Raw genomic sequence first — 24,846 nt, forward strand, 5'->3', positions numbered from 1 at the left:
AACGTTAAATTTCTTGTTGCAATAAGTAATAAAATTATAGTGTTCGATCATCCTGAAACGGGAGCTGCACAGGCTTTGTAAAATGGTTTAAGGTTTTGCGTTAATGTCTATGTTGTTTGTGTTTTCACTATTTTCCTTTTATGTTTGACGACCAAAAGCGATAAATTTTAATTGAGGAAAATACGGCGGTCAAAGGTCCGTTTGTCTTTCTGATTTGGGAAATCCAATTTAATATTTTTTCCCTAATAGAAATAAAATTATCTTGCATTTAATAAACATTTATTTTTTGTGTAAATTTCACAACGACTTTCGTGAAATCCAAATGAAAAGTTTACATGTCTGTTACTTTTTAAATAACAGAATTAATTATTCTACAATTCAATTTTGAGTTGCAATAAGTGAAAGAATTAGTGTCCAATCATCCACGGAACGGAAACTGGTCGAACTTAGTAAAGTGGTTTAAGATTTCCTTCTAGCGTTTATTAACATTTTCTTTTCACTACTTTAATTTCCTTTCACTTTCTACGACCTACAGAGCCGTGGCTTAATTTCAAACAGAAGTACAGAAGCCCTTTTATGCTCAGAACTTATTTTCACACACATAATATGTTCAAGTTTTCAGAAAAATGAAGAGAAGCGCCTCGTGAGCTCTCATGTAAATTAAGCCCCGCCTACAGCGATTAATTTTGTTTGAAGAAAATGCAATGGGCAAGTAAAAAAAGTAAAAAGGCAAAAACCGAGAAATTGTTTAGTCGCCAATAGCCGGCAGTCTACAATTTCAATAGCAGTCACTTTTTTGAATTAGTGGCCATGTTTATAGATCAAAGTGCAAAGCTGTATTTTTTTTTTTTTTTTTTTTTTTTTTGAGCAATCACGATTACTTATTGTTCTTACTTGACCGTCTTTGATGTTCGGTTCCTTTTTCAGCTTGGACCAGGGACACCAGCACCACCGCCCACCGTCCTCTGCGGAGGCAGCTCCGAGCACTGCCTCCTTGAATCCGTTTCTCCTGGTCGGGGGCGTCCATGTCCTACACACACGCACGCTCATACTCACAAGCCTTTACACACATACACACACGCCTACGTGCATACACACACACCTACGTGCATACACACACACCTACGTGCATACACACAAGTCTACGCACACACACATGCCTACACATGCACGCACGCGCGCCTACACACACACTCCTGCACACAAACACATACACACAACTATACACACGTAACCACCCAGGAGAAGGAGCAGGCTTTGGGGACAGGAGCCGTTTCTAGAAACAATAGCCCCCAATGAGCAGGTCCTGTCGCAACTCGTGATTGCGAAAAACATAACTTGAATTCAAAATTTCAGAATTCAAGTTAATTTTTTTTTTTTTTTTTTAGTTTGTTGAAATATATTTTAATAAATTTAGTTAATAAAGGTTGCCTCTTGGTTGTCATAGAAAACATCTTATCAATTGCTTACTGTCTTTTGAATACTTTAAAGTCTATAAGGGAGAATCTATGTCAATTCAGGCAGGAGGAGGGGGGGATTCCTTGATAGTCTCGGAATTTTGGAATCTAACAGTGTGAAAATGCAGCTAAGAAAGAAGCATGTTTTGTTTTCCTCCAAAAAAAATTTCAGGCCCGAGATACACATCGCCAAGATGGCACCCATATGTGACAAAATATATAACTATTTCAGATGAATGCGGCGGAAACAGTATTGTAACGTTTTGACAAAATTTATTTAAAATGTTATTTAAAAAAAAAAAAACAGTCAACTGCCAAAATTTCTACGATTTATGGCAAAGAAATGAATTTTATTAGACATCTCTATTTTTATGGTAATTTAGTTACACTACAACCATTTTTTCCGCACTACCCATCATCGAAAACAGAAAAATACATTTTTCTACTAATTTTGCTACAAAGATTAATAAAAACAATATTTGGTCGAAACTTCCACGCAGTTGTGGCCGATCACGAAATTCACTAAGAAATTTCAAAATTTTCATGAACCAATGGCACGTTTTCAGAAATACATACACAATATCGAAATACGGAAAAAGATTTTTTTTTTTTTTTGGACCACCAGACAAGAAAATGCGCAATGTTTAGTCGATAATTTTATGCACTTTCTCTCAAAATGTTTTAATGATAAATATTTAGAATTTTCAGTGGTTTCAAGAGACATCTCAGGGTCCATTTAAGGGAAATTTTAAAGCAATTTATATAATTTCATAGTTTATCAAATTTTGACCAAAAATAACTTTTTAAATCAAATGAAACACCGTTTTTTACAGTAAAAACAGCCGTTTATGAAAAAGTGTGAGTCCTAATGCAAATATTTCCCTTCAGTATAATAATGAATATGTAAATAACCTGTGGTGAAAACATCACAGCAATATGTAAAATTGTTTTTCGGAAAATGGAAAAGCTTTAAAAATTGACGTTTAGAGAAAATCGCGTTTGAATTGTTGCTGTTAATTAGCTGATCGCATGTCTGTTTTTAATTTTATTTTAGTTACTTTCAATTTACATAGAAACATGAATTCGGTGTCGGCTTAAAGCTCTTGATTTGAAAATGTTCAACATAAAAACACTGAACAATTGATTTTTTTTAAAGGTTTTATTTTAGTAACATGGTTTTATGGTAATAACTCCCTTTAAATGTACCGTTTTAAGAAAAAAAAATGGCCACTCTATTTTTAATAAACATTTCAAAATGAATGAAATATTGGATGCCGAACAAATGCTATAATACAGTTGCTCACAAGTTGAGAAATGTTACTACAGGCACGAAAAATTAATTTAAGATTAACGCTAGACGAAAAGAGGAAAAAAAAAACACTTTACCCTGTTATTTTCCAAGGCCTCTGCAGAATGGGCTTCTTTGGTTCGAAAGCAATTTTGACATTTGGTTTTGTTGAACACGTTCGGTGAAAACTTCCGGCATTCAGATTTCAGAGCCGACATCCCAGAAGGCAACCTGAAGAAGAGAAACAAACGCACTTGTCAAAAATATTTCTTTCAAATCTCACGGATATTCAAAACATTTCTTGAAAGAAATTGCGGCTGAGAAAAGAAATTGATGTTTTGGGAATGCAATGCTCTTTAAATAAGCGGTTATATTTCAGATAACTCAGTGATAAGTCTTAGTTCATAATATTTAAACATCTAACGATCCATTAATATGAAATTTTAAAAATGCTCAAGACTAATTCACCAATGTGACACTAAGTTATAAGTAAGGTAAAGATAGAAATTGAAACAAGTAGATACAAAGATAGATAAATATAAATACATGTACTGATAATATTGATATTGATTGAAGTAGTCGAGTAAAATCTATGTGGCGTAAAAAGCAAATAGCGCAAAAAGGAGAATTATCTGGCAGCCAAAGACGGCCAGTGTTTAATAAAAAGCTAGTATTAGGGATTGCAATACCGGACCAAAAATGCAATACCGGTATTCGATATTTTTTCAGAAAACCGGAATACCAGTATTAATACCGGTATTAGAAGTTTTCTAAAAAACCTTCGAAATCATAATATCTTGCTGCCATATTTTATTATTTTGTGCAAAATGTGCATTATTTATTTATTGTGAACAAAGTGAGCAAATATAAAAGTTAAAACCCTAAATTATATATAGGGTTTAATACAAGACAGTCCATATAAACATACCAAAATCACCAAAACTATTCATTTTTGAGCTTGATTTTTCATTATTTTACATTTATAAGCAGTTATTTATGGGGGTTTTTTTTTCTTTTTTTTTTAAACTAAAAGCATTAGTATTCAGCAAAAAAATTTCTACTTGAGTTATTAAAAAAAATTCTGTATTTCAACTTAAGAATTCAAAAAAATCCTCTAATTTCTACAAAACTAAGCTTTGATCAAAATAATTATTTTTTCCTTGATTAGAAACATAAAACAAACCACAATTTAATACTTTGAAGCCAGAACCAAAAATCGTGTCGACCTGTGTTATAAATGCTCAAAAAAAAAAAAAAAATCTTACAAGAATTAAATTGAGTAACTGAGCTAGAAGTACGTTGGAAAATTTTCTTTTTGAAATGTTTTGCATCTCTTGTTCAATCTTCAAACTCAGTTGAGTTTCGGAAACGATCTATAGTTAGAGAAGGAATTCTGGCATTCGTCTTTCGTTTTGTAATTATGGGTGTAACGTTTTTAATCAACGTCGTTGCTCTGGAGTTATTTAGATTCCGGAAGTTTAAATGGACCAGTTAGCATATAGATGTAACATTTGACATGAAAATAATTATATTTCATAAATTAACTCTCCACAATGTCTTCACAAATAAATATATCATCTAGTTACTTCGTAAAAGTATGCTCAATGTTAAGTCGTAGAATGTAACAGTAACCATTCATACTCTTCGAAGGAAAGTTTAAAAAAAAAAAATTCCTCTGGATCAGTTTCAAGGACGGATACAAGGGAGGAGCGATGAAGGCGATCGTCCCTCCCTTGAGGGACTCTGCACCGGCAATTTTTCCGAATTGAAGTTTTAAAACGCTAGTGTTAGGTCAGTTTTGATGACGTAAAGGTTAAAATTTTGCTCCTGGAAGTTTTTTGGAGTTCAAGTTCCAAAAAAAAAATTTAGACGATCTTTGTCGATGTTAGGAGGAGGCATTTTGAGACCATCCTCCTTCATTTCACAAAATTTTAGTCACCGTTGTAGACATAACAGGTAGTGTAAGGGGGGAAATGTATTCAGCGACTTTCCTCCTGTAATTTTTCGAAACTGAAGTTTCAAATGCCTCAGTTTTCGAGTTCGATGATATCATGAGAAGGGAGTTTCGAAGCATTCCTATGTATAATTAACTGCTATGTATTGAAACTACCTCGTTCTTACTCCAAATACATATAACAGTTTAAATGCAATTGCATTTTTAATAATGCTTTGAATAATGGTTGATTTTAAGAAGAACACAATTTGAGTCATGAATAAATAACTTTAGTTTCAAAAAAATACATTGAACTATTGAGGAGCTGTTTACCGTTTATCTCCTGAAACGTAGTTTGTTACAGCTTTTTTTCCTTGACATCTTATGAAATATTGGTTGGAGATCTCTTACTCTTGAACAGAATGAAAGATAAAAAAATTATTTATTTCATTGGCAAAGTGGAGCTGTCCCATTCTTGCTACGAGGTCTTCAATTCTCCAACTTTCTCAATCCATTTGCACACGTGTGACATTTTTACGTATACATTTCCATAATTAAAACGACTCTACTTTAAAATTTGTCCAACGGAGGAGCGATTGCTCAGAAATTAATGACATTTTGTATAGAACATAACGAAGAGAGATTAATTTGTTTGAGCGAATAAAAAAATAGTTCAAAATGTCGCCACCAGAGAGCGTTTTTTATGAGTTACAAACTTGCGATGGTTTTAAAACATATCTTTAATCAGAGGCTGTTCAACATGAGGGCTATCATTTTCGTCTGCCTTCTATAATTATAAGAAAGTATGTTCTTCACTTGGTTGGTACAGTGGTGATTGGTGGAGTTTAAATTAATAAAATTAATTAATTAATTAATGTATTTCACTTGACCACAGTATGCTCTGGGAAATGAAATGAACATTACATGATGTGCATGTGCTGTATTTAAGATTAGGTAAAGTTCTTGTTCTAAACGATTTACGAGATGTTTCAAATGCCTCCAAAACTAAAAGTCACATAGTTTGATGATCGAAAAGTAATGTATTTCATCAAAAACGTCCTCAGCAGACGAAATTGAAACTATTTATTTTTATTCGCTCAAATAAATTTCCACCCCTTTATTATGTTGTACAAAAAATTTCGTTAATTTCGAAACAAAAGTTTGGTCGCTAGACAACTTTAAAGTAGGGTAGCTAAATTATGGACACCCTGTGGTTAAATGTAAGGAACCATTATGCATAACGTTCTTTATAATAAAGTACGAACTTTCTAAAAAATGTACGAAGAAATAACGATTTCTAGGTGGTTCGGAGTGTTGCTGTCACATTCAAAATAAGTGCAAATCATTAGTTTTTAAACACAAAAAATTTTTTTAGAAAGTTGTTGCTACTTTATATCATGATACATAAAAGTTCCTTAGATTAGAATATATAGGGGGCAAAATCTAATGGGGCTGAGTTAGAGCCATGACCTTTTGCAGACCTAGTGAGATCCCCCGATATAGCATCCACTCTTTCACGTGGCACCCCTATCGGTAGCTGGTTTTATTACGAGAATTTCAACGCCCAGATGTCCCAATAGATAAAGATGCGAAACTGCACAAGAAGTTTAATTTTGTCAAGTGCACTCCAAGTCAAATGAATACTCGAGGAATCTTTTACTTGCCGCATAATTGTTCGACGTGTATGCTTTCGGTTTTCAACATCTTGGAAAATCCACCGACTGGAAACAGGTTCGAACCTGCGCCTTTGTGATATAGAGATCAGCATCTAACCACTACACCACTCTGTCGGCAATAATATATAGAATATAACAACTAAAGTGCACTTTATTCCTGGAATTTTAAGCTTTAATTATACAGAAAATAAAAGCTAAAACTTGAAATTCGCGGAATAAAGGTCAAATTCAAGTGTAAAAATGTCCCATTCGTGCCCAATGGATTGAGAAAACTCAAATTCTCACAAAAAAAGTAGTAATTATTTCACGACGGCAAGAAACTTTCCCACATAAATAACTAAATCATCCAACATCCATCTTAAAGAAGATTCTAAGAGTGGTCAAAGAAGTTCAAAACCGATTGCCTCTCGCCAGTCTTCATAAACGAGAGGTCGAGAGCAAACGGAAAGAATGCCAAGAATGGACGCTCTGCACACTATGTCTGTCCGGGTATGAAATCGTGAATATATTTTTTTAAAGGTTTTTGAATTATTTAGCATGTTTCCGTAATGAGAGTTCCTTGAATAGCAAAGAACGGTTGAACTTTGAACTGGAACAACTTTTTGTAAGGATTTCCTGTGGAGAGTGAGAAGACTTTTGTAATTGTTCACTTTTGTGTGTGTGCTTCAAAGATTTATGCTCTTTCTCTCTCACACACACGCACAGTCACACTCATGTATGTGTAAGTTTGATATTTATTCAATAGTTTATTACATTAATCAAGGCTTGTGGTGATTACAAATTATCATCGGGATTATGTAAAATCACAGAATTACTCACAATTTACCGCAACATGTATAGAGATACTACTTTTTTTTTTTTTTTTTTTTTTTTGAGCAATCACGAATTACTTCTTGTTTTCACTTGACCGTTGAAAGAAGTCCGCGTCTTTTGATTATATTTTTCTATGCTTATATCGCAGGCGTCCATTAGGGTGGTTTAAAAAAAAAATTTCAGCTAGAGTCCATCAGGAAACCCCCTATTTTTTTTTTTAGACTCACTAATAGTATTATGCTGTAAAAGTTTTAGCTTCTTACTCAAATTTTAAGAGGGTGCTCAATGACCCCTTCATTTAACATTAGCCGTAGCATAGAAAATACCACATTTTTAGAAACATTTAATTTTCCCAGCTGTTTTCTTTTTGTGTGAATAATTATTTTGTTGCAATGTATATGCATATTGCTAGTGTATATTGTAACATGTAGCATTGTTTTTTCTCTCAGTTCAATGTATTTTTAACCCTCCTCCACATGCTTGTGAAGTTTAGGGGAGGGGGTTGAGCACCCTCTTTCAGTTGAAATAGGAAGCTAAAATTCTTCCAGTTTATTGCTATTCACAAGTCTAAAAATATTGATGGGTGTCCCGATTTCTCCCTAAGAGAAACTTTTTTTTTCACGTGTATTTTTGAACCACCCTAGCGTCCATGTGTCTCGGAATCGAATTATTTATAAACGACCATCTCGACTTTAGACAATCCTTTTTACGCAAAAGCAGTATCTAGCACACAACATCCAGCATCCAGTCCCTGGCATTCATTTGAATTTCGACGTCTTGAATTCAAATTATGGTTGCGATAAAAGCCATTAATAGAAACAAGAAACCCAACAAGTAATGTCCTACCGCAGTTCGTGATTGTAAAAAACATAATTTGAGTTCGGGATCACAGAATTCAATTTTTTTTTTTTTTTTCTAGGCATGAAAATACTGCTTGACATTTTTTAGCGTAGGGAAAATTATTTTTGAGGAGTGAATTGAAATGTACGTGAAAACAGTGATCATCCTATCAATAAACTCGGGTAAGAAAAGATAGAGTAGACCACTGATCTATTACTTTTAGTATTTTTTGCATTTCGTGATTAAAAAGTTATAAAATATCAAAATATAATTTTTTTGTTTTGACTTCTAATTGCTTTTTTCTCCTCATTTCCCCTCACGCTAAATTTTTATTCAAAACACAAAGTGAAAATGCGCCTGAGTGTGTTTTTGAGGTGCATTTCCTGTTTTCAATGTAAATCAGTAGTGTAGCTACCGTTTCTGCCGCTCGGGCCGGCTCCTTTATTTGCCACCTTTTCATTGAGACATTACTAATACATTAAAATCATCGAAAATTATTGAACTTAAAATTGAAAAATTTATTGAAGGAAAAAGGAAATTAATTTAATTCATATTCTTCCTACAAAGGGAGGAGGCGACCCCTCAGCCCTATCCCAAAGAAAGCTCTAAATTTACGTTGAAAATTATTAGCAACGTTCAAGGGAGGATTCTCTCCCGAATCTTCTTCAAACTGAAGTCAGTTTTCGCCTTTGATGGCGTTAGGAAGTCGGGAACTTTTCCAGAATATTTTCCAAAATTTAAGTTTTAAAAATACCATTTTAGTCTATTTTTTAGAAATACGCTTGTAGAAGCTTTAAAAAATATCTTTGGTTCTTAGCTTTGAACTTGAGAAACGAAATAAAGTTGGAAAGAAAATGACGTAATGCCAACCTCTTCATTTATTGCAGTGGTTCTTGAATTATTTTTACCTGAGACCCACACCCCACATTGAAATGACTCTTGAGGCAGACAGATATACATTTCAAAATATTTTAAAATTTTCCAAAAAAACATGGGGAAATGGAAAAGGAAAGTAAATTACAAACCAATAACTTGTTGTCATTAATTGATGTCTATTTTATTAATTGCATCTGTTTGCCAGAAACCAGTTTCGGAATATTCGAGTCTTAATTTGTGACATGGTTGTGACTTCGTAATTTACACGAATACTTTTCTTCAAATTATTCTTGAATAATAAATTCAAAAGTCCACTTATATCAGAGGAAGAATTGATACCATCTCACAACTGATATGGCTACGAACAGCTGAATAACAAAATAGCCATAAAATAAAAACATCATGAGCAAAAACTTTTTCTTTAATTAAATAGTTGTAATTCTTCCGTGGAATATAACAGCAAGCAGATACAGGCCACACCTAAGAAGAAAGAAATGACAAGCCCTTACTATCTTTAAACAAAATATCAGATTCTGTGATAAGACTCGAAGAAATGAAATTATCTAACACGCCTTTCCCTACGAGGAAAGTCAATGATCGGAATTTAATAAGAGAATTAAACACTTCAAGGAGTAAATCTGGCACAAAAGGGTAATGAAGTTCAAATAGCTCAAGGAAAATACGAAATGAACAAACTCATGGCCGCTTTTTCTCATAGTCGGCAATCAATTTGAACCGTCTGCGGTTTTCAAGAATTGTATTATTTTTACTTCAACTATAATTGTAGCTAGCGCTACATACTATTTTGCTACATAAAAGATATGATTGCAAGAACGGTGGCAATGATTTTTCGAGTTAAGTTTCGTGCTGCCTTGGAAACAAATTTCGCCTCTTGCATTTGCAAATTTTGAGCTTGAATACGCCACCTTCTGGTGATTCAAGAAATTAGGGAAAGAGGTAAAATATTCTATGCCTCCTTTGGTTAAAAACGTAGGCTTCAGACTGTTTCCGAATGTAGTGTAATTTCAAAATAACAAAAAAAAAAAAAACATAAACACGAAGAGAACTGTAATTCACTTAAAAGCAGGTTATAAGTTATTGAATCTGTTTGTTTTACCTTTTTCAGCAGCCATTTGCCAGTGACAGCAGCGCCTCCTATAGTTTATTTGAATTGTGATGATATATATATAAAACAAAAAATATGACGAGCTTTACCGCAGAGTATAGACTTTTTGTATGTAAAACTATTGTGCCTAGAGTAAAACTATTAAATGATGGGGTCAGAGCTGCAATGGTAAAGTCCATTTCGACTTAATCCATTTTAGCTCTGAAGGTAGCAAAGTTTGGCGACGAAATGTTACGTTGATAAGTAAGGTGTTTATAGCTAAAATAGATTAAGTCGAAATAGACTTGATGCACTTTAGCTCTGGAAGACAACGTAAAAAAAATCACTGATGTCAAGTTTTTTAAAAATTGGTTCAGTATTTTTCTGCAAATGATTGGGGCACATATGACTGTGTGGTCCATAAGAAATGCAATGCAACAACCATTTTCTAAAATTTTCTTAATTTATTGTTCATTTCGGAAACATTGAAACTTATGTAAGTTAAACCCTTGCGGTGCATTACTTAAGTTGTCAACTTAGACAGGTAGTCATGGTCAACTTGTAAAGAGTTTGTTAAAAGATTCTCAGTTAAATTTGGTGCATATTGGTGATCACGATAGACAAGTGATTAACTTACAAAATGTGGTGAGCTTTGTAGGTTTTAATGAAAAACTTTTGCGATGCTTTCGTGTCAAAAATAATGTATTTTCTAAGAAGTTTTTTTTTTTTTTTTAATGCTGATATTAAGATTCTGATGCCTCAATACAAAGGAAAAAATGCAATTAATAAATTATTTGTATTTGATAATTTACAAAATAAATTTTGAATTTAGGGGACACATGTGCTCCATGGTCCTCAACGGGTCAATAGCTTGAAATAGTAGCTTCCGGCATTGTTTGCGGACAAATCGTGCTCAGTTATTAGAACTTGTGCCGCATAATTCATAGAATGGCAAAGAAAAACTTTTCCGTGTTAATTAAAACCGCATATTTTTTAACTACAAAAAGTTCCTCTATTGATTGGTTTTGCGGTACAGACTATCCTTTGGCTTATTTTTCTATTGTTTTTTACATAACCGCGGTCTTTAAATCTGAAAGCATCGAGTTAAACACAATTAATCTGTATTTTTTTCAGATGAAGTACTTGAAAATCATTTTATAAACTTAGCTTTTTCCTTACAAATGCTCTATCCCAGAGAACTTAAACGTTTCCGCAGAACCTTAGGGTTTCCTGAAACTGTGGCTGGAGTTCCGCAAGTGATCACTAGCTGCTTCACCGAAGTCAAAATTTTAGCAAATTTTAATTTTATTTACGATCGAAAAGATTATGCATGTAAAAATAACTATTTTGTTTATTACTTTTGATTTATATCCTCAAAATATATATTGTGGAAAACCAAGAAAAGAAACCCGTAGCTTTCTTGCTATTCATTTTCTTGTTGAAACGTTTGTATAGGGATAAAATAAAGATTCAAAAATAATTTTGCAAATTTGAGTGAGATAAAACTTTGGTATACTATTTTTTTCTACTCTAGGATCAGAAGATTCGTTCAAGAAAACGATAAGCTCCAAAAGTTCCCCAAAGTTTAAAAGCTTGAATCCCTCAGCTCTATACCAAGGTTTCTCAAAGGGGGCCATATGACCCCCTTAGGGGCCACAGAACAAGTCAAGGGAACCGCAGGAGAAAATATGTTACATTTAATAATCATTATTTCTTAACTTTGGATAACTACGCAATATTTAAGGAGTTTTTCGTTTATTTTAAGCCAACAAAAGCAATAAAATTACAGTACAATCTCGTTTATCCGGATTAACTGGGACCAAAAGCAAGCCGGATGATCGAAAATCCGGAAAATACTGATATTATGTGTAATAAGCAAAGCAAAATCCTTAAATGAGCAGATTTACCGTTCATTACGACAAGTTATATTTTGCTTCAAAGTCACATAATTTTTTTCAAAGAAGCTGAATATCAACAACAAAATAAATAAATAAAACGAGGAATATTCTTTTTTAAACCAAAACATATTCACCTTTAAGCTGACACTTCAAAGAAATCGTTGTTAGCTTTCGTTGTGACTTTTTTTTTATTGATGCAATGTTCAAAATTATTTGAGGTTAAAGACTCATAAAACGTGACCTCTGACACCTTCCTTCAATATTGAAACTACAATTGAGACAAACCGCTACAGTAATAAAATTTCTGTAGTTGTAGATTATTTACATGAGATAAAGTGAAATCAGTTTGTAAAGAATAAAATATTGCTTGAATAAACTGATGTATATGACGCAATTAGCTGATTCTGAATATTTTTATCGCCCTTGTTGTTTTCTCAAAAATTTAGTGCTTTTCATGTCTTTGAAAAGGTCATATCCAAACTTTAACATAGCTTAATGAACTTACGGAATAAGTAACACTCAGAGCTATAGCTAAAATTTTATTCAAGGCGTGAGAATACTCCTTGAATTTTTTTACAGGAGTGAAACTCATCATGGAAGAGTGAAATAGACGATTCAATACAAAAAGCAAACTTTTAATAATCAAATGAAAGCTGGCGAAGAAAAAAAAAGAAGATATGCGTACTAAAATAATCAATTACCCGACGTATTGAAGCACAAAACATGCAAATTATTGCAGACCGTGTTTCGGTGTTACAAGGAACACCTTTTTCAATGCTAAGAAGTGTGAGCTTCTGGATGAAAATCATCCTTTTCTCGGATGACTTTTCATCCAGAAGCTCACACTTCTTTGCATTGAAAAAGGTGTTCCTTGTAACACCGAAACACGTGTCTGCAATAATTTGCATGTTTTGTGCTTCAATACGTTGGATAATTGATTATTTTACTTTTCAGCACAAAGGTGTTTATTCGTTATTATATGCGTACTAGTTTAACTTTTTAATGTTTAAAAATATTGCCATTTTGCCTTTTCAAAAATTCACAAAACATTTGAATGTAAAATTTAACATTTTACTTCTTTCCCTTTTTCCCCCAATGCGAAATTTCTATTTACGATACAAAGCATTTCAATTCTCTTGATTGCAATTTTGAGGCATATTTCCTATTTTCAAGGCTTGAAAATACTCCTAGACCTTTTTAGAGGAGTGAAATTCAGTATAAAGGAGTGAAATATGCAAAACGGGTGAAAACCATAATAGTGATCAGTTCCATAAAAAAGGGAAATTTTCTATCAATAAAATGAAAGATTGCAGAGAAAGAAGAGGAAGAAAAGCGCATTAATTTTATTTTTAACATTCAGAAAAATTACCATTTTGCATTAAGAAAAATAAACAAAACATTTGAATGTAAAATTAAAAAATTCAAACTTCCTACCCTTCTTTTTTCATGATGCTAAATTTCTATTTTTGGTGCTAAGCATTAATATGAGCTTGATTAAATTTTTGGGGCTTATTTCCTGCTTTCAATGCGTGAAAATACTCCTTGACATTTTTAGAGGAGTGAAATATAAGGAAGTGGTGGAAACAATCATAGTGATCAATTCTATACAAAAAGCTAAATTTTCTATCTATGAAATGGAAGATGACAGAAAAAGAAGAGAAGTGTACTGTTTTCATTTTAAGTAATCAGAATGACTAAAATTTTGCATTAAAATTTCTTTAAAAAAAGAACACTTTAATGTAAAATTCAAAATGTTCAAATTTCCTTCCCCTCTTCTTCTGCGATGGTAAACTTCTATTTAAGATGCTAAGCATGAAAATACACTTGATTAAATTTTTGCGGCGCATTTCCTATTTTCAAGGCGTGAAAAATACTCCTTGACATTTTTTAAGGAGTGAAATACGAAAACAGTGAAAACCAAAATAGTGGTCAATTCCATAAAAAAAAAAAAAAAGTAATTTTCTATCAATGAAATGAAAGATGGCAGAGAAAGAAAAAGAGGATATAAGTGCTATTTTTATTTTTAACGTTCCGAAAGATATGTATTTCACATTTAAAAACAAAACATTTGAATGTAAACTTTAACAAATTAAAATTCCTTTTCCCCCGACGCTAAATTTCTATTTCTAATTCAAAGCATTAAAATGCGCTTGATTAAATTTTTGAGGCGCATTTCCTACTTTCAATGTGTAAATTTCTCCTTGATATTTTTAGAGGAGTGAAATTTATTATGGAGTTGTGCAATATACGAAAATAATAAAAACCATGATAGTGATCAATTCCATTAAAAAAAACTATTTTCAAAAATTTATTTCCCTTTTTTTTTTCTACGATGCTAAATTTCTATTTAAGATGAAACGTGAAAATACGTTTGACTAAATTTTGTACTTTAGAACCAGAAGGAAAGATTGATATCCGGTTTATAATCGGAAATGGACTTATCTATTAGTTTTCAGGGGTGGTAGCTGGTTCGTTACAAATGTGCGCTTTTGCCTCTTAATTATTCAAACGCAGTTTCGTACAAATGACAGTTCGTTTACTGCAATCATTTTTTAAATGTAAACGAAATTCGATCTTATTATTTCTTACGACAAAAATTAACTGATATATTTTTTGCAACATAATTTTAAGCTTACCATTTTTACATTTCCGGACGAAATGAAAACATTTTATTTTCTTTTTGTTGTTTCCATAGAAACTCTGTTTGTTTCCCCTTTTTTTCCATTTTAGAGAATACAATAAATTAATGAGGCGCTAGTGACATTATAAAACGCGGCATCAAAATCCCATCGCTATTTTTCCTTCTCCCTGCTAGATTCATTTAGATGGAATCGTCTTAACTTGGCCGACTGCCAAATTACATACGATCCGTGGTCAAACTGTACATTGTATGCAGAAGCCTATTCCGCATCGAGCCATGTGAACGTAGTTCTATCAAAAAATCCTTTTCAATTTTTTACCAGGGTTAAAAGAGTGCGCGTCCCATCCTTTGCATGCGCCAGAAAAAAGTTCTTCCTATCTACTGTAAAATTATCATAACGTGATTTACGTTCCTCTGGCTCTGAAGTACAGAATTGTTGAGTCTTATTGTCGTATTTTCAATGCAGGAAAAACATTTCAAGACTCGTTGGAAATACCTCCGGTCACCCTTACTGCTTATGATAGTTAATTATCTACGAAGAAATTATAGCAGAAAGGAAAACTTTTATCAATGATATTCATCTGGAACAAAATGTTTATATAATACGTAAGGAAAGTTATTCTAAGACAAATAAACATTTTCATTGCGAAGTGAAAAGTAAACTGATCATCTAAGATGCAAAAACAGGAGCTCAATCCGAGCGTTCCAAGAATTTTCATCTTTGTTATTATTTTTATTCAGTTTGTTTCATTTAGAATGCATCGGTAAACAGCACCAAGCGACTCAAAACATCTTTCAAAGTTTTCTGTTTGTTCTAGAAATGCGTCAGTGATCAACTCTACCAAGCGAATAAAACATACACAAACCATGCGACTATCTATTATTGCTGCATTTAAAAAGTGAAAGTAATTAAATTGGTATATTTTTCGAAGTAAAACTATAAAAAAAGGAATGGCCTGTCAATGAAAAACAAAAACATTCCATTGCTTTAGTTTGTGAAACGTTTATAGATTTTCTTTTTCTTTATCTTTACTAATAATAAAGCTGAAAGTCTCTCTGTCCGGAGGATGTCTGGATGCGCATAGCGCCTGTAGACCGCTCGGCCGATTTTCATGAAATTTGGCACAAAGTTAGTTTGTGGATTGGGGGTGTGCACCTCGAAGCGATTTTTCGAAAATTCAATCTTGTTCTTTTTCTATTCCAATTTTAAGAACAAAACTATCATAAGATGGACGAGTAAATTACGAAATTATCATAACGTGGAACCGTAACATGGGTACAAACCAATTGGCGAGAAAATTCACCATACATTATTTGTAAATATACAGGCGAACCAAAAGACCTTTTAATTTTTCTATAACGGGCAAAGCCGTGCGGGTACCACTAGTTCAATATAAAGTTCAAGTTTTAGGAGAATTGAGGTTCAATATGAATATGACCTTAGAGCTGCAGGAATTAGTACATGGAGAGAGCTAGTCCAATCACTGGCTAAGCAAAAGCTTGGGTAAAGAGCTCAAGTCACGTGACTCAACAACGACGAATGGTTGACGCTTTTTATTAAAATCTGTCACGTGACCTGGGACCTTTCTTTCACGAATGAAAGTCTTCATTCCCTCCATTTTATCTCTTCTCAATCAATACGACCGTGATGTTCTAACAACTGCATTGGATGTTCACCGAGATTCAGAAGAGTTGGTATATTCGCAATTGCGACTTTCGCTAATTGTTGCTTTTATTTTGAACTGATAGACTGATACCAAGAGAATATTGCATTCTAATTCTTTATAGACATATAACATGCATGTTTTTTAAACTGAGTTCGATATTCCAAGCAAATAACTATACAGAAACATCGCGAACCCAGAATTCGAGATTTGCCGTACTTCTCGAGAAGTCGGGTTTTCAGCGTAAGTAACGTATTTAATTAACTGCTGGATAATATAACATTACTTCAGCACATCATTCAAACACCAACTTACAAAAGCTTGAAAGGGTACAGCTTAGTGCGGCTCGTATTATTACAGGACTTCGTAATATTTGCCCAAATGAGATAGTACTATATGAGGCCGATCTGCAACCTCTCAGCCTTAGGAGAAAAACTAATTTGGTGAAATATTTCTCAAAGCTCACCAGTTATGGGACCCAGAATCAAACGTCTGAGCTCTTGTTGGGGTGGACCAACAATAAAAGATTAAAGAAAAATAGCCCTTTAAGCTTGGCTTACTCAGACAACTTGATCCCAAAAAATGTAATTCAGCATAGTTTGAAACAGAGCATTGATCCTTCAATTGGTTTAAACAGAATCTACTTCCACACGGATCTTCCTTCCCAGGTGAACAAGAAATTAGATGCACCGGCTTATTTGAAACAATTGGCTTTAGAAGTGATATACAATGTCCCTGAGGACTCTATTATAATGTATACGGATGGTAGTAAGTTTGAACGTAAACTGCTCTGGTAGTGGTGTTTATATTTTATTCCAAGGGTGTGCAACAAAATTAAGCAGAAGAAATCCAGACTCTTGCTCAGTTTTTAGAAGCGAGCTTATTGCTATCGATGAGGGGCTCGGTTCAATTTTGTCTTCTCCCGGCTCTTCAGCTGTTTGGATTCTGTCAGATAGCCGAAGTTCCATCCAGTACCTCCCTAATTGGCATAAAGTGGGTGATGGTAATGGTGTTTCTATTATTAACAAACTGGAGCATATTTCTTCTTTTCGAGAGGTGCATTTTCAGTGGATTCCATCTCACGTTGATGAACACGGTAACGAGATGGCCGATATCTTGGCTAAAAAAGGGACTGGTGAGCCATTATATACACCTGATTCTTTGACTTTCTTGTTGCTATTTTCTAAGGCTAAAAGGGATGCAAAGTCCTCCTGGACTGTCCCTCCTACCCATAATTGGTACTAGGCGAAGTGTCCGGGAGGTGCATTATCTCTCAAGTGTGGTAGGCAAGATCAGACGACCATCACTAGGCTCATTAGTTGACACCTAAAATCATTGACTTATTGCAGTGGAAATAAGACTTTTCCAACCTGTGTGAAGTGTGCCGACCATCAGGCCACCCCCGAACATATACTGAATTGTCTGGGACTTTCAAGATTGGATCTTTTGGAGGATCCAATGTTGGTGTTGGATTTTTTGAGAGTGACGAATTTCATAGACCTGGTCCTGGTTTAGCGCTGCTAAACACCGGAGATTTGCAACAACAACAACAACAACAACAACTTCAGAATGTGCCAGTGTATTTTTTAGTGTATATTGAAAAAGACTGGAGTAAAGTTGAGAAAATGTTAATGTTTTATTATCTTTGTTTTCGGATATAATTATGGAACTTTTGCTGCAGGTGTGTTACAGTCAATCACCTAACTTTGAACCTTGGTTTTAGTAGTTAATTCTTCGCGCGACAATATACGATAATTTTTTCGATGAAAGTTGTCGAAAAAGCTAGGGAGATCTTTAGACAAGTTTTTATGTTCGCGATAATGAGTTTTTCGGTAGCGATCCAAATTCAGCCAACGAAATTACGAATTGTACTGCTCCAATAAAATTATTTTACCGATGGATATAGCCAAATTCCGTTTTTGAACTTAAAAAATTGGTGAACGATCCGTTTTCAGAGTCCTTAATTTTTTGGAAAGTCCGTTTTTTGAAGTTCGTAATTTTGTGAACAGTTCGTAAACGGTTCAAATTTCCTCCCAAATCCTCATATAAATAATAGCCGATGATCGAGTAACTCGCGTGTTTCAACAATGAAACTCGATCCATGGAATGATAATTTGGTAATATGTTTTGGTAATGTTTAACATGCAGGGAAAGGCTTTATTGTGACAAGGCTAAACTCGATCCGGCAACTGGACAGTTTTACTGGTAAGACTGTCATTTCAGGGGAATAAAGAAACGAAAAAATGCTCAACAATGAACGCTACCTGCAGGGGTTTAGGGTTCATCCACTGGAGTTAGGGTTATAATTTCAACTATCAAAATATCCTCAAACAGGCAATTACTTTGTTCAAATCTAGAAGCAATTTCACCAGTCATACTTTGACGGGCGACTTTCTAGTTAGCCTCTGAATAATATTTATTCTGCTTTTGTTGCAGCAGCCTATTACAGTTTTACGAGATTTTGTATCTCATCCTGATTACAACGTACTGTCTCGGATAAGCACATACTTTAATTAACCACAGTTTGAAGAAGATTCGGGAGAGAATCCTCTCTTGAACGTTGCTATTAATTTTCGACGTAAATTTAGAGCTTTCTTTGGGAGAGGGGCTGCCTCCTCCCTGTTTTTGTAGGAAGAATACGGATTAAATAAATTGCTTTTTTCCTTCAATAAATTTTTCAATTTTAAGTTCAATAACTTTCGATGATTTTATTGTATTAGTAATGTCTTAATGAAAAGGCGGCAAATAGAGGAGCCGCTCCGGGCGGCAGAAACTGTAGCTACGCCCACTGATATAAATTGAAAACAGGAAATGCACCTCAAAAATACAGTCAGGCGCATTTTCACTTTGGTTTTGAATAAAAATTTAGCTTGGGGGAAATGAGGGGAAAGAACAATTAGAAGTCAGAACAAAAAATATTATATTTTGATATTTTGTAACTTTTTAATCACAAAATGTGAAAAATACTAAAAGTAATAGATCAGTGGTCGTTAATCTTTTCTTACCCGAGTTAATTGATAGGATTGATCACTGTTAATTCAACTACAGCACATTAAATTTAATTTAAAAAAGACGTTTAGATGCTAATAGCCACATTTGAAAAACGCTATTTAAAAGAAAATTTATTAATGAAAACCAAAAGAAAAAGAACGGAAATACTACTTGAGGTCACTTTAAACTAGAAACTGGTTTCGGATATAAGCTCAAACACAAAGCAACTGTAAAAAAGGCTTGAGGCCTATGTAACGTTTAACCTAAAATAAGATTCTAAGGGAGTACTTCAAAATCGCAAAATATAATAATTTAATTACATCTTGACTGAACAGCTTTTCTTACTTGATTCTTGTAGTTAGAAAACTCAGAACAAGTAACAAAAGAATCAACCTGCTGATGAAAGTGGATCTTTAGAGTTAGTACCTTAAAACTTATTTGGAGTTCAAAAAAAGACTTCGTATTAAATTATTTCGTGTTAGGAAACAAATAAAATGCCGTTCTACTTTGCATTTATAGCACTGTGAAACTTTAGAAAAGCTTTTGAAAAAAAACTAATAATAGATTTGCATACATATGTTCGTAATGAATGAAACTTAATTTGGAAGAACATGCATTTTAAACGATTTTATAAGTAAAGTAGGGGAACGTGGGGTCAAGTGAAATAGTTAAGATTACTGAGCTTTTCAGAATAAACAAATTGTAAATTTATTTTGAAAATTACAGTACATAAAGAGAGAACATTCTATTTTATAATAAAACTTGCATTGAAACAGTATTTTTTTTTTTTTTTTTTTTTTTTGGCAGTAAATTTGCGCTTTCAAAGTGGAAAAATTTCACTTTTTTTTTTTAATCATGAAACAAAGTTTAAAATGAACTATTTTTCTATTCAATTATAGAAAATATTTTTTATCAATTGAATCAGTACATAAAAGGTTTAATGAATAAATGAAAAGATACCTAAACAGTAAACTGAAAATTAAATTAGTTAATTAATGAAGTTAGTATGAAGAAAAATAAATGAACAAGTAAAAGAGTGAATGAATAGAAGAAATAAGTGAATGAATGAATAAATAAGTGAATTACTAAATGGATTAATGTAAATGAATGAATTAATAAATGAATACGTAAGTGATTTGGTAAATGATTGAATAATTAAACGAAATTAACTATTTCGTTTGGATTAGTTTCATCCACTTTGCCCGGCATGTACTTGACTGATCCTAGAAAATATTTAAAGTACGAAAGGCTTAATATCAACTAAATAAATATTTCACAGAGTATTAGAAGGTCTCAATTAATATTTAAAATGTTAATAAAAAGAATTTTACCATTTTATAATAGCAAAAATAATTTTTGACTTGCAACATAATATTACAATATGAGAAGTAATTTTTGAAAATTGCCTGTATTATCACATGCTTAAATCTTCGGTGGTATTTTTAAGCACTTTTATTATACTTGACCTGATTGTCACGAAGTAATCTGAGGCCTGCTCTTACTTATATTTCAGCAACTAGTTCACTTAGAGACTTCTGGATTTCACTAAATGATTTGCTTAATCTTAAGGTACAACTAACGATGAAAAATTAAAATTCTGAAATAAAATTATTATTTCAGTTAGGATGGAAAATAGCAAATTTCATGTAATTTCCCCATTAAATGTTTAAATATAAAACCCATTGATACAAATTTTGCTACCTTGCAACAGTTATGTTAATAGTAATCATAATGAAAATTTTGAATCAAGGCTTCTCTAGAGCAAGAATGAAATTTATTCACTGTCGTTGCTTTCACGGAGTTTTTATCCTCATCTCTATGCAGCTATGCCATTAATCAATAACCGGACTAAGTAAAGAGACGTATTAGGATCTTTATCCCAAGTTACTTATATGTTGTGAACCATTCTTTTGCTTATATCTCAGCAACTAGACCACTTACAGACTTCAGAATTTCATTAAATGATTTGTTTAATCCTAAGGTACAACTTAACGCTAAAAAATTAAATTATAAAATAAAATTTTGTTTGAAAACCAAAAAGTTTAAAACAACAGATTTTTTTTAAAAAAATACTAAGCACTTTTCGTAATGCACTCAAAAGAAAAAAATAACTTTTCCGGGTCAGAAAGGAGTTTAAGTATTCCTGCAGTTTTCAATTATTCTAAGAAAAAGACTTCACAAACAAAGAAAAGTGCGCTCAAGTCATTTCAAACCAACCTTCCCATTAAGAAAAATATGCATGCTTCGACACTCAAATTTGTGATTGAAAGCTAGATAATGATAAAACATTCTCTAAATGACTTGAGTCGCACTTTTCTTCGTTTGTGAAGTCTTTTTCTTGAAATAATTGTAAACTATAGGGATACTTAAATTGTCCTTTCAGACCCAGAAAAGTTATTTTGTCCTTTTGAGTGCATTATGAAAAATGCTTAGTATTTTTTTAAAAAATCTGTTTATTTTCTTGACTGGAATAGATTACATGTGATAGTATATAGTTAAAATATTACCAGATAGGTGGCGCTAAAAGCAGAGTAAATATTTCACCATTTCACTTTGCCCCGCTATTTCACTTTGCCCCACATTCCCCTACTTAATATGAAAGGCAAAGTTCATATGAAATGGCTTGGATGACTTACGATGCGTTACTAGTAAAAATCAGTGTATTGTAATAAAGGGCAGTATATAAATGATGCCGCACGTTTTCTCAACATTTTTTACCCCCCTCCCCCTTTGTTACAAAGTGTCACACTTTACCCTTCTCCTCCCCCTTTGTCACATGTCATGCCATTTTTAGACAATTTTCCCAGTAAGAGTCAGAGAAAGAAGAGATAAGCACAAAAAAAGGCATAATGCAACTAAAAAATATCGCGAAAAACAAAAAAAAAGGTCAAAAATAAATAAAATAATTAAATAAGTATCAAAAAATTAAAAACTGGAAAATAGGACATTGAGACGGGCAAAATTGTCTGAGCATTGGTCTCTCCCCCCCCCCCCCCCCCCCCCCCCCCCCCACGCCCCCACGCCCGCACAATAACTTTTGAGTGGTGAATAGTCCGATTTGAACAAACTTTTATTCTTTGCTCGAAAGGTCTCGGCGAGGACACATCATTCCCATATTTTATTTTTTAATTTTGAACAATTTTTCTTTCAATTTTGAACAGTTCAAAAAATTTAACATTAGCGCCAACTGTTAAATTTAAGGCAAATATAAATCCCGCAAGCTTAGAGGCGAATTTGCTTCAAACAAACTTTATAGGGAAAAGTTTTTCATGAAGAACTCCTGAATTTCGAGCCTTTACAAGTTGAATTCGTCACATACTTGAATCAAATAATTCATTTTGAACTTACTTTTCAACTTGTTTTTTGCTGCCGTATTACTTTTTTTTTTTTTTTTAATTTGATTCTTGTAATATTTTTGCTCATTGCGTTAAGCTCTGACAGTACGATGCTAAGATGTTGTTTACTACTAGAAAAACTGTCAACTGACATAAATCAACTGTCCCCGTCTTCTACCAGGGGTGTGTCAGAATCGGGTACTGAACGATGAATAGAATTTTTCGCGTGTCTTTTTTCTGCAGACAGACGTTAGCAAATGCCCGCACAAAATATTTCGCCTTGTAACCTTACTTCAAGAATTTGCGCAGTTAAAGCAATCATTCAAAAAAGAGAAAGAGAAAGAGGAATTAAATTTGCTTCCAGTGGCACAGTCAGGAAAAAAATTGGAAGAGGATACGGCTAGTTTTAATTCTTTTCTACTGTCAAAACAGAAAAATTTCGGAATTTTAAGGAGAATGTTTACCCCTCCCCCCTCCCCCCTGGATGCTCCTGTTCGTTACTAATAAATTATAGTTTTCGCAATCAATGTAAAAAATGCTTAATGCTTTTTTCTTTAATCATTGTGACGTACATTTTTTCATTTTGAGTTTCTGTGCTCTACAGAGTGGACTATTGAATCTGTAGTAGTTTTTCTTATACAGTCTTACAGAATCTCCATGTTTTTAAAAGTCATAGTTTTGCATAAACTTCAATCGATTTTTTTTACTAAATGAACGAAAAGAACACTAATTAGTCGGAACACATTAAAAATTATATGCCATAATGCATTAAGAATCCAAAAAAAAATTAATTATCAGAGCAGTAAGAAATGTGCATATGATATAAAATAAAACGTAAGATTTTTAAAAAATGTTAAATATGCTTGTAAAACATTTTGACCACTAATGAGCAGAAAAAATAGTGCCTGTCGCATATAGACTTTCTACAAAAAGCACGTAAATAACGTTTGAGAGAAAGCCAAAAGAATAAATAAGATGCGAAAAGATTTATCGCTTTCAAAAAAAAAAAAAAAAAACTTCCTTTTTATTGTTCGTTCCCGTGTTTTTAAAACAAAAAAATGTTTGTTGAGAATAGATAGTTATAAAATAACCGAAGCAAATTTTGGCAGACGATAAATTTAAAAATAGCAATAAAATTATTATATTTATTGTTTAAAAAATTAAGTTACTTGCAACTCTCTGGCGGTATTTTTCAATGCATTTCGAGGCTGCTACAAACTGTCTCTTCGTTTCGGAAAAGGATCATCACGTCAAAAGTGAGAATAAGCAATCATGATTGCTCAATAACAAACCTGCCCTGCCCCCCTGGATTCCCATGCACTTGCTTCAAGTAGAGAGAGAATATTCGCAGAACAGATGTTTGTAAAAGTGCTTAGAACTTACCGTGCATACGTCTCGCTTTTAAGGAAGGATATAAAATCGGTATTTTAAGTCCAAAGAACATCTAAAGGTGCGGGCCGCAGTCACACTTGGGGAAGCAGCAGCAGCACGAAAACACCGCCATCTCGGCCGAACGCGTGACTGATAATAATAAGCGAACGAAATCGCTTGGAATCCCTGCCTCGCGATGGACAACAAACAGACGCTCCTTTCTGTCTGTGTGCACTCGAAAACCCGCTTGTTGCAGCATTTCGAGTTTGGGGTGAGGGAGGGTCGGCCGAGGACAGGGTTGCTCCGACGTAACCCGAAACCTCCGGGTTCTTCGCCAAACGGTGCAACTTTTTTCCTTTTTCGTGGACAAAATTGTAGGACTGGAAACTGGAAGTAAGGATGATTAATTTTTCTCTGAGCTAGCCTTCTCTATCTTCTCTCTGAGCTGATTTTTCTCTGAGATTTAACCAGAGCTGTGCTTCGAAAGATGCACAGAAATTAAAAAAGAAAAAATCTTGGTTTGACAACCAAACTCTAAATAAGTGGGGGGAGGGGTGGAATTAAGGTACAATTTAGCTGTTTTCCAAGGCGTCTTTAAAATAATTTTTAAGCACCCCCACCCCCCAAAATCCACCCCCGAAAGCTCGTGCCAATCATTTGAACTAGACAGTTTCCCTGGGAACAAAGCAAGTACGAAAGGAATCTCGAGTAACTGCGCCCTTGCGCCTTCGCACAAATGCGTTTAAAAACTCTTGCGCTTCTGGAAACATTTTTAGTAACGCTCAAAGTCAGAGACAGCTCGTACGGGGGGGGGGGGGGGGGGCAAGGGATGGCAAATAGGGTCGGTCTGGGAATAAAGTTTTGCTCGGGCATTTTGGGAAAACCGGCGACTCTCCAATTAATCAGCACAAAAAATCACATCTTTTATTAAATATTTAATCAAAATTAAGGAACATTA

General features: G+C 33.6%; 1 protein-coding gene across 1 annotated transcript in view; it reads right to left on the minus strand.

Moving 5' to 3' along the window:
* Positions 1-24,048, minus strand: part of LOC129226658 (protein outspread-like) — a 106,198-nt gene extending 82,150 nt beyond the window's left edge. Inside the window, exons 1-2 of the mRNA XM_054861288.1 lie at positions 23,901-24,048; positions 2,844-2,976 (exon numbers count right to left, since the gene is read on the minus strand). Of these exons, the coding sequence (XP_054717263.1) occupies positions 2,844-2,963 (120 nt within the window). The 5' untranslated portion in view covers positions 2,964-2,976; positions 23,901-24,048. The remainder of the gene's footprint in view (positions 1-2,843; positions 2,977-23,900) is intronic.
* Between the last annotated feature and the right edge of the window lie 798 nt (positions 24,049-24,846).

This window comes from Uloborus diversus, chromosome 7 (genome assembly GCF_026930045.1).
Source record: "Uloborus diversus isolate 005 chromosome 7, Udiv.v.3.1, whole genome shotgun sequence".
Classification (NCBI taxonomy): domain Eukaryota; kingdom Metazoa; phylum Arthropoda; class Arachnida; order Araneae; family Uloboridae; genus Uloborus; species Uloborus diversus.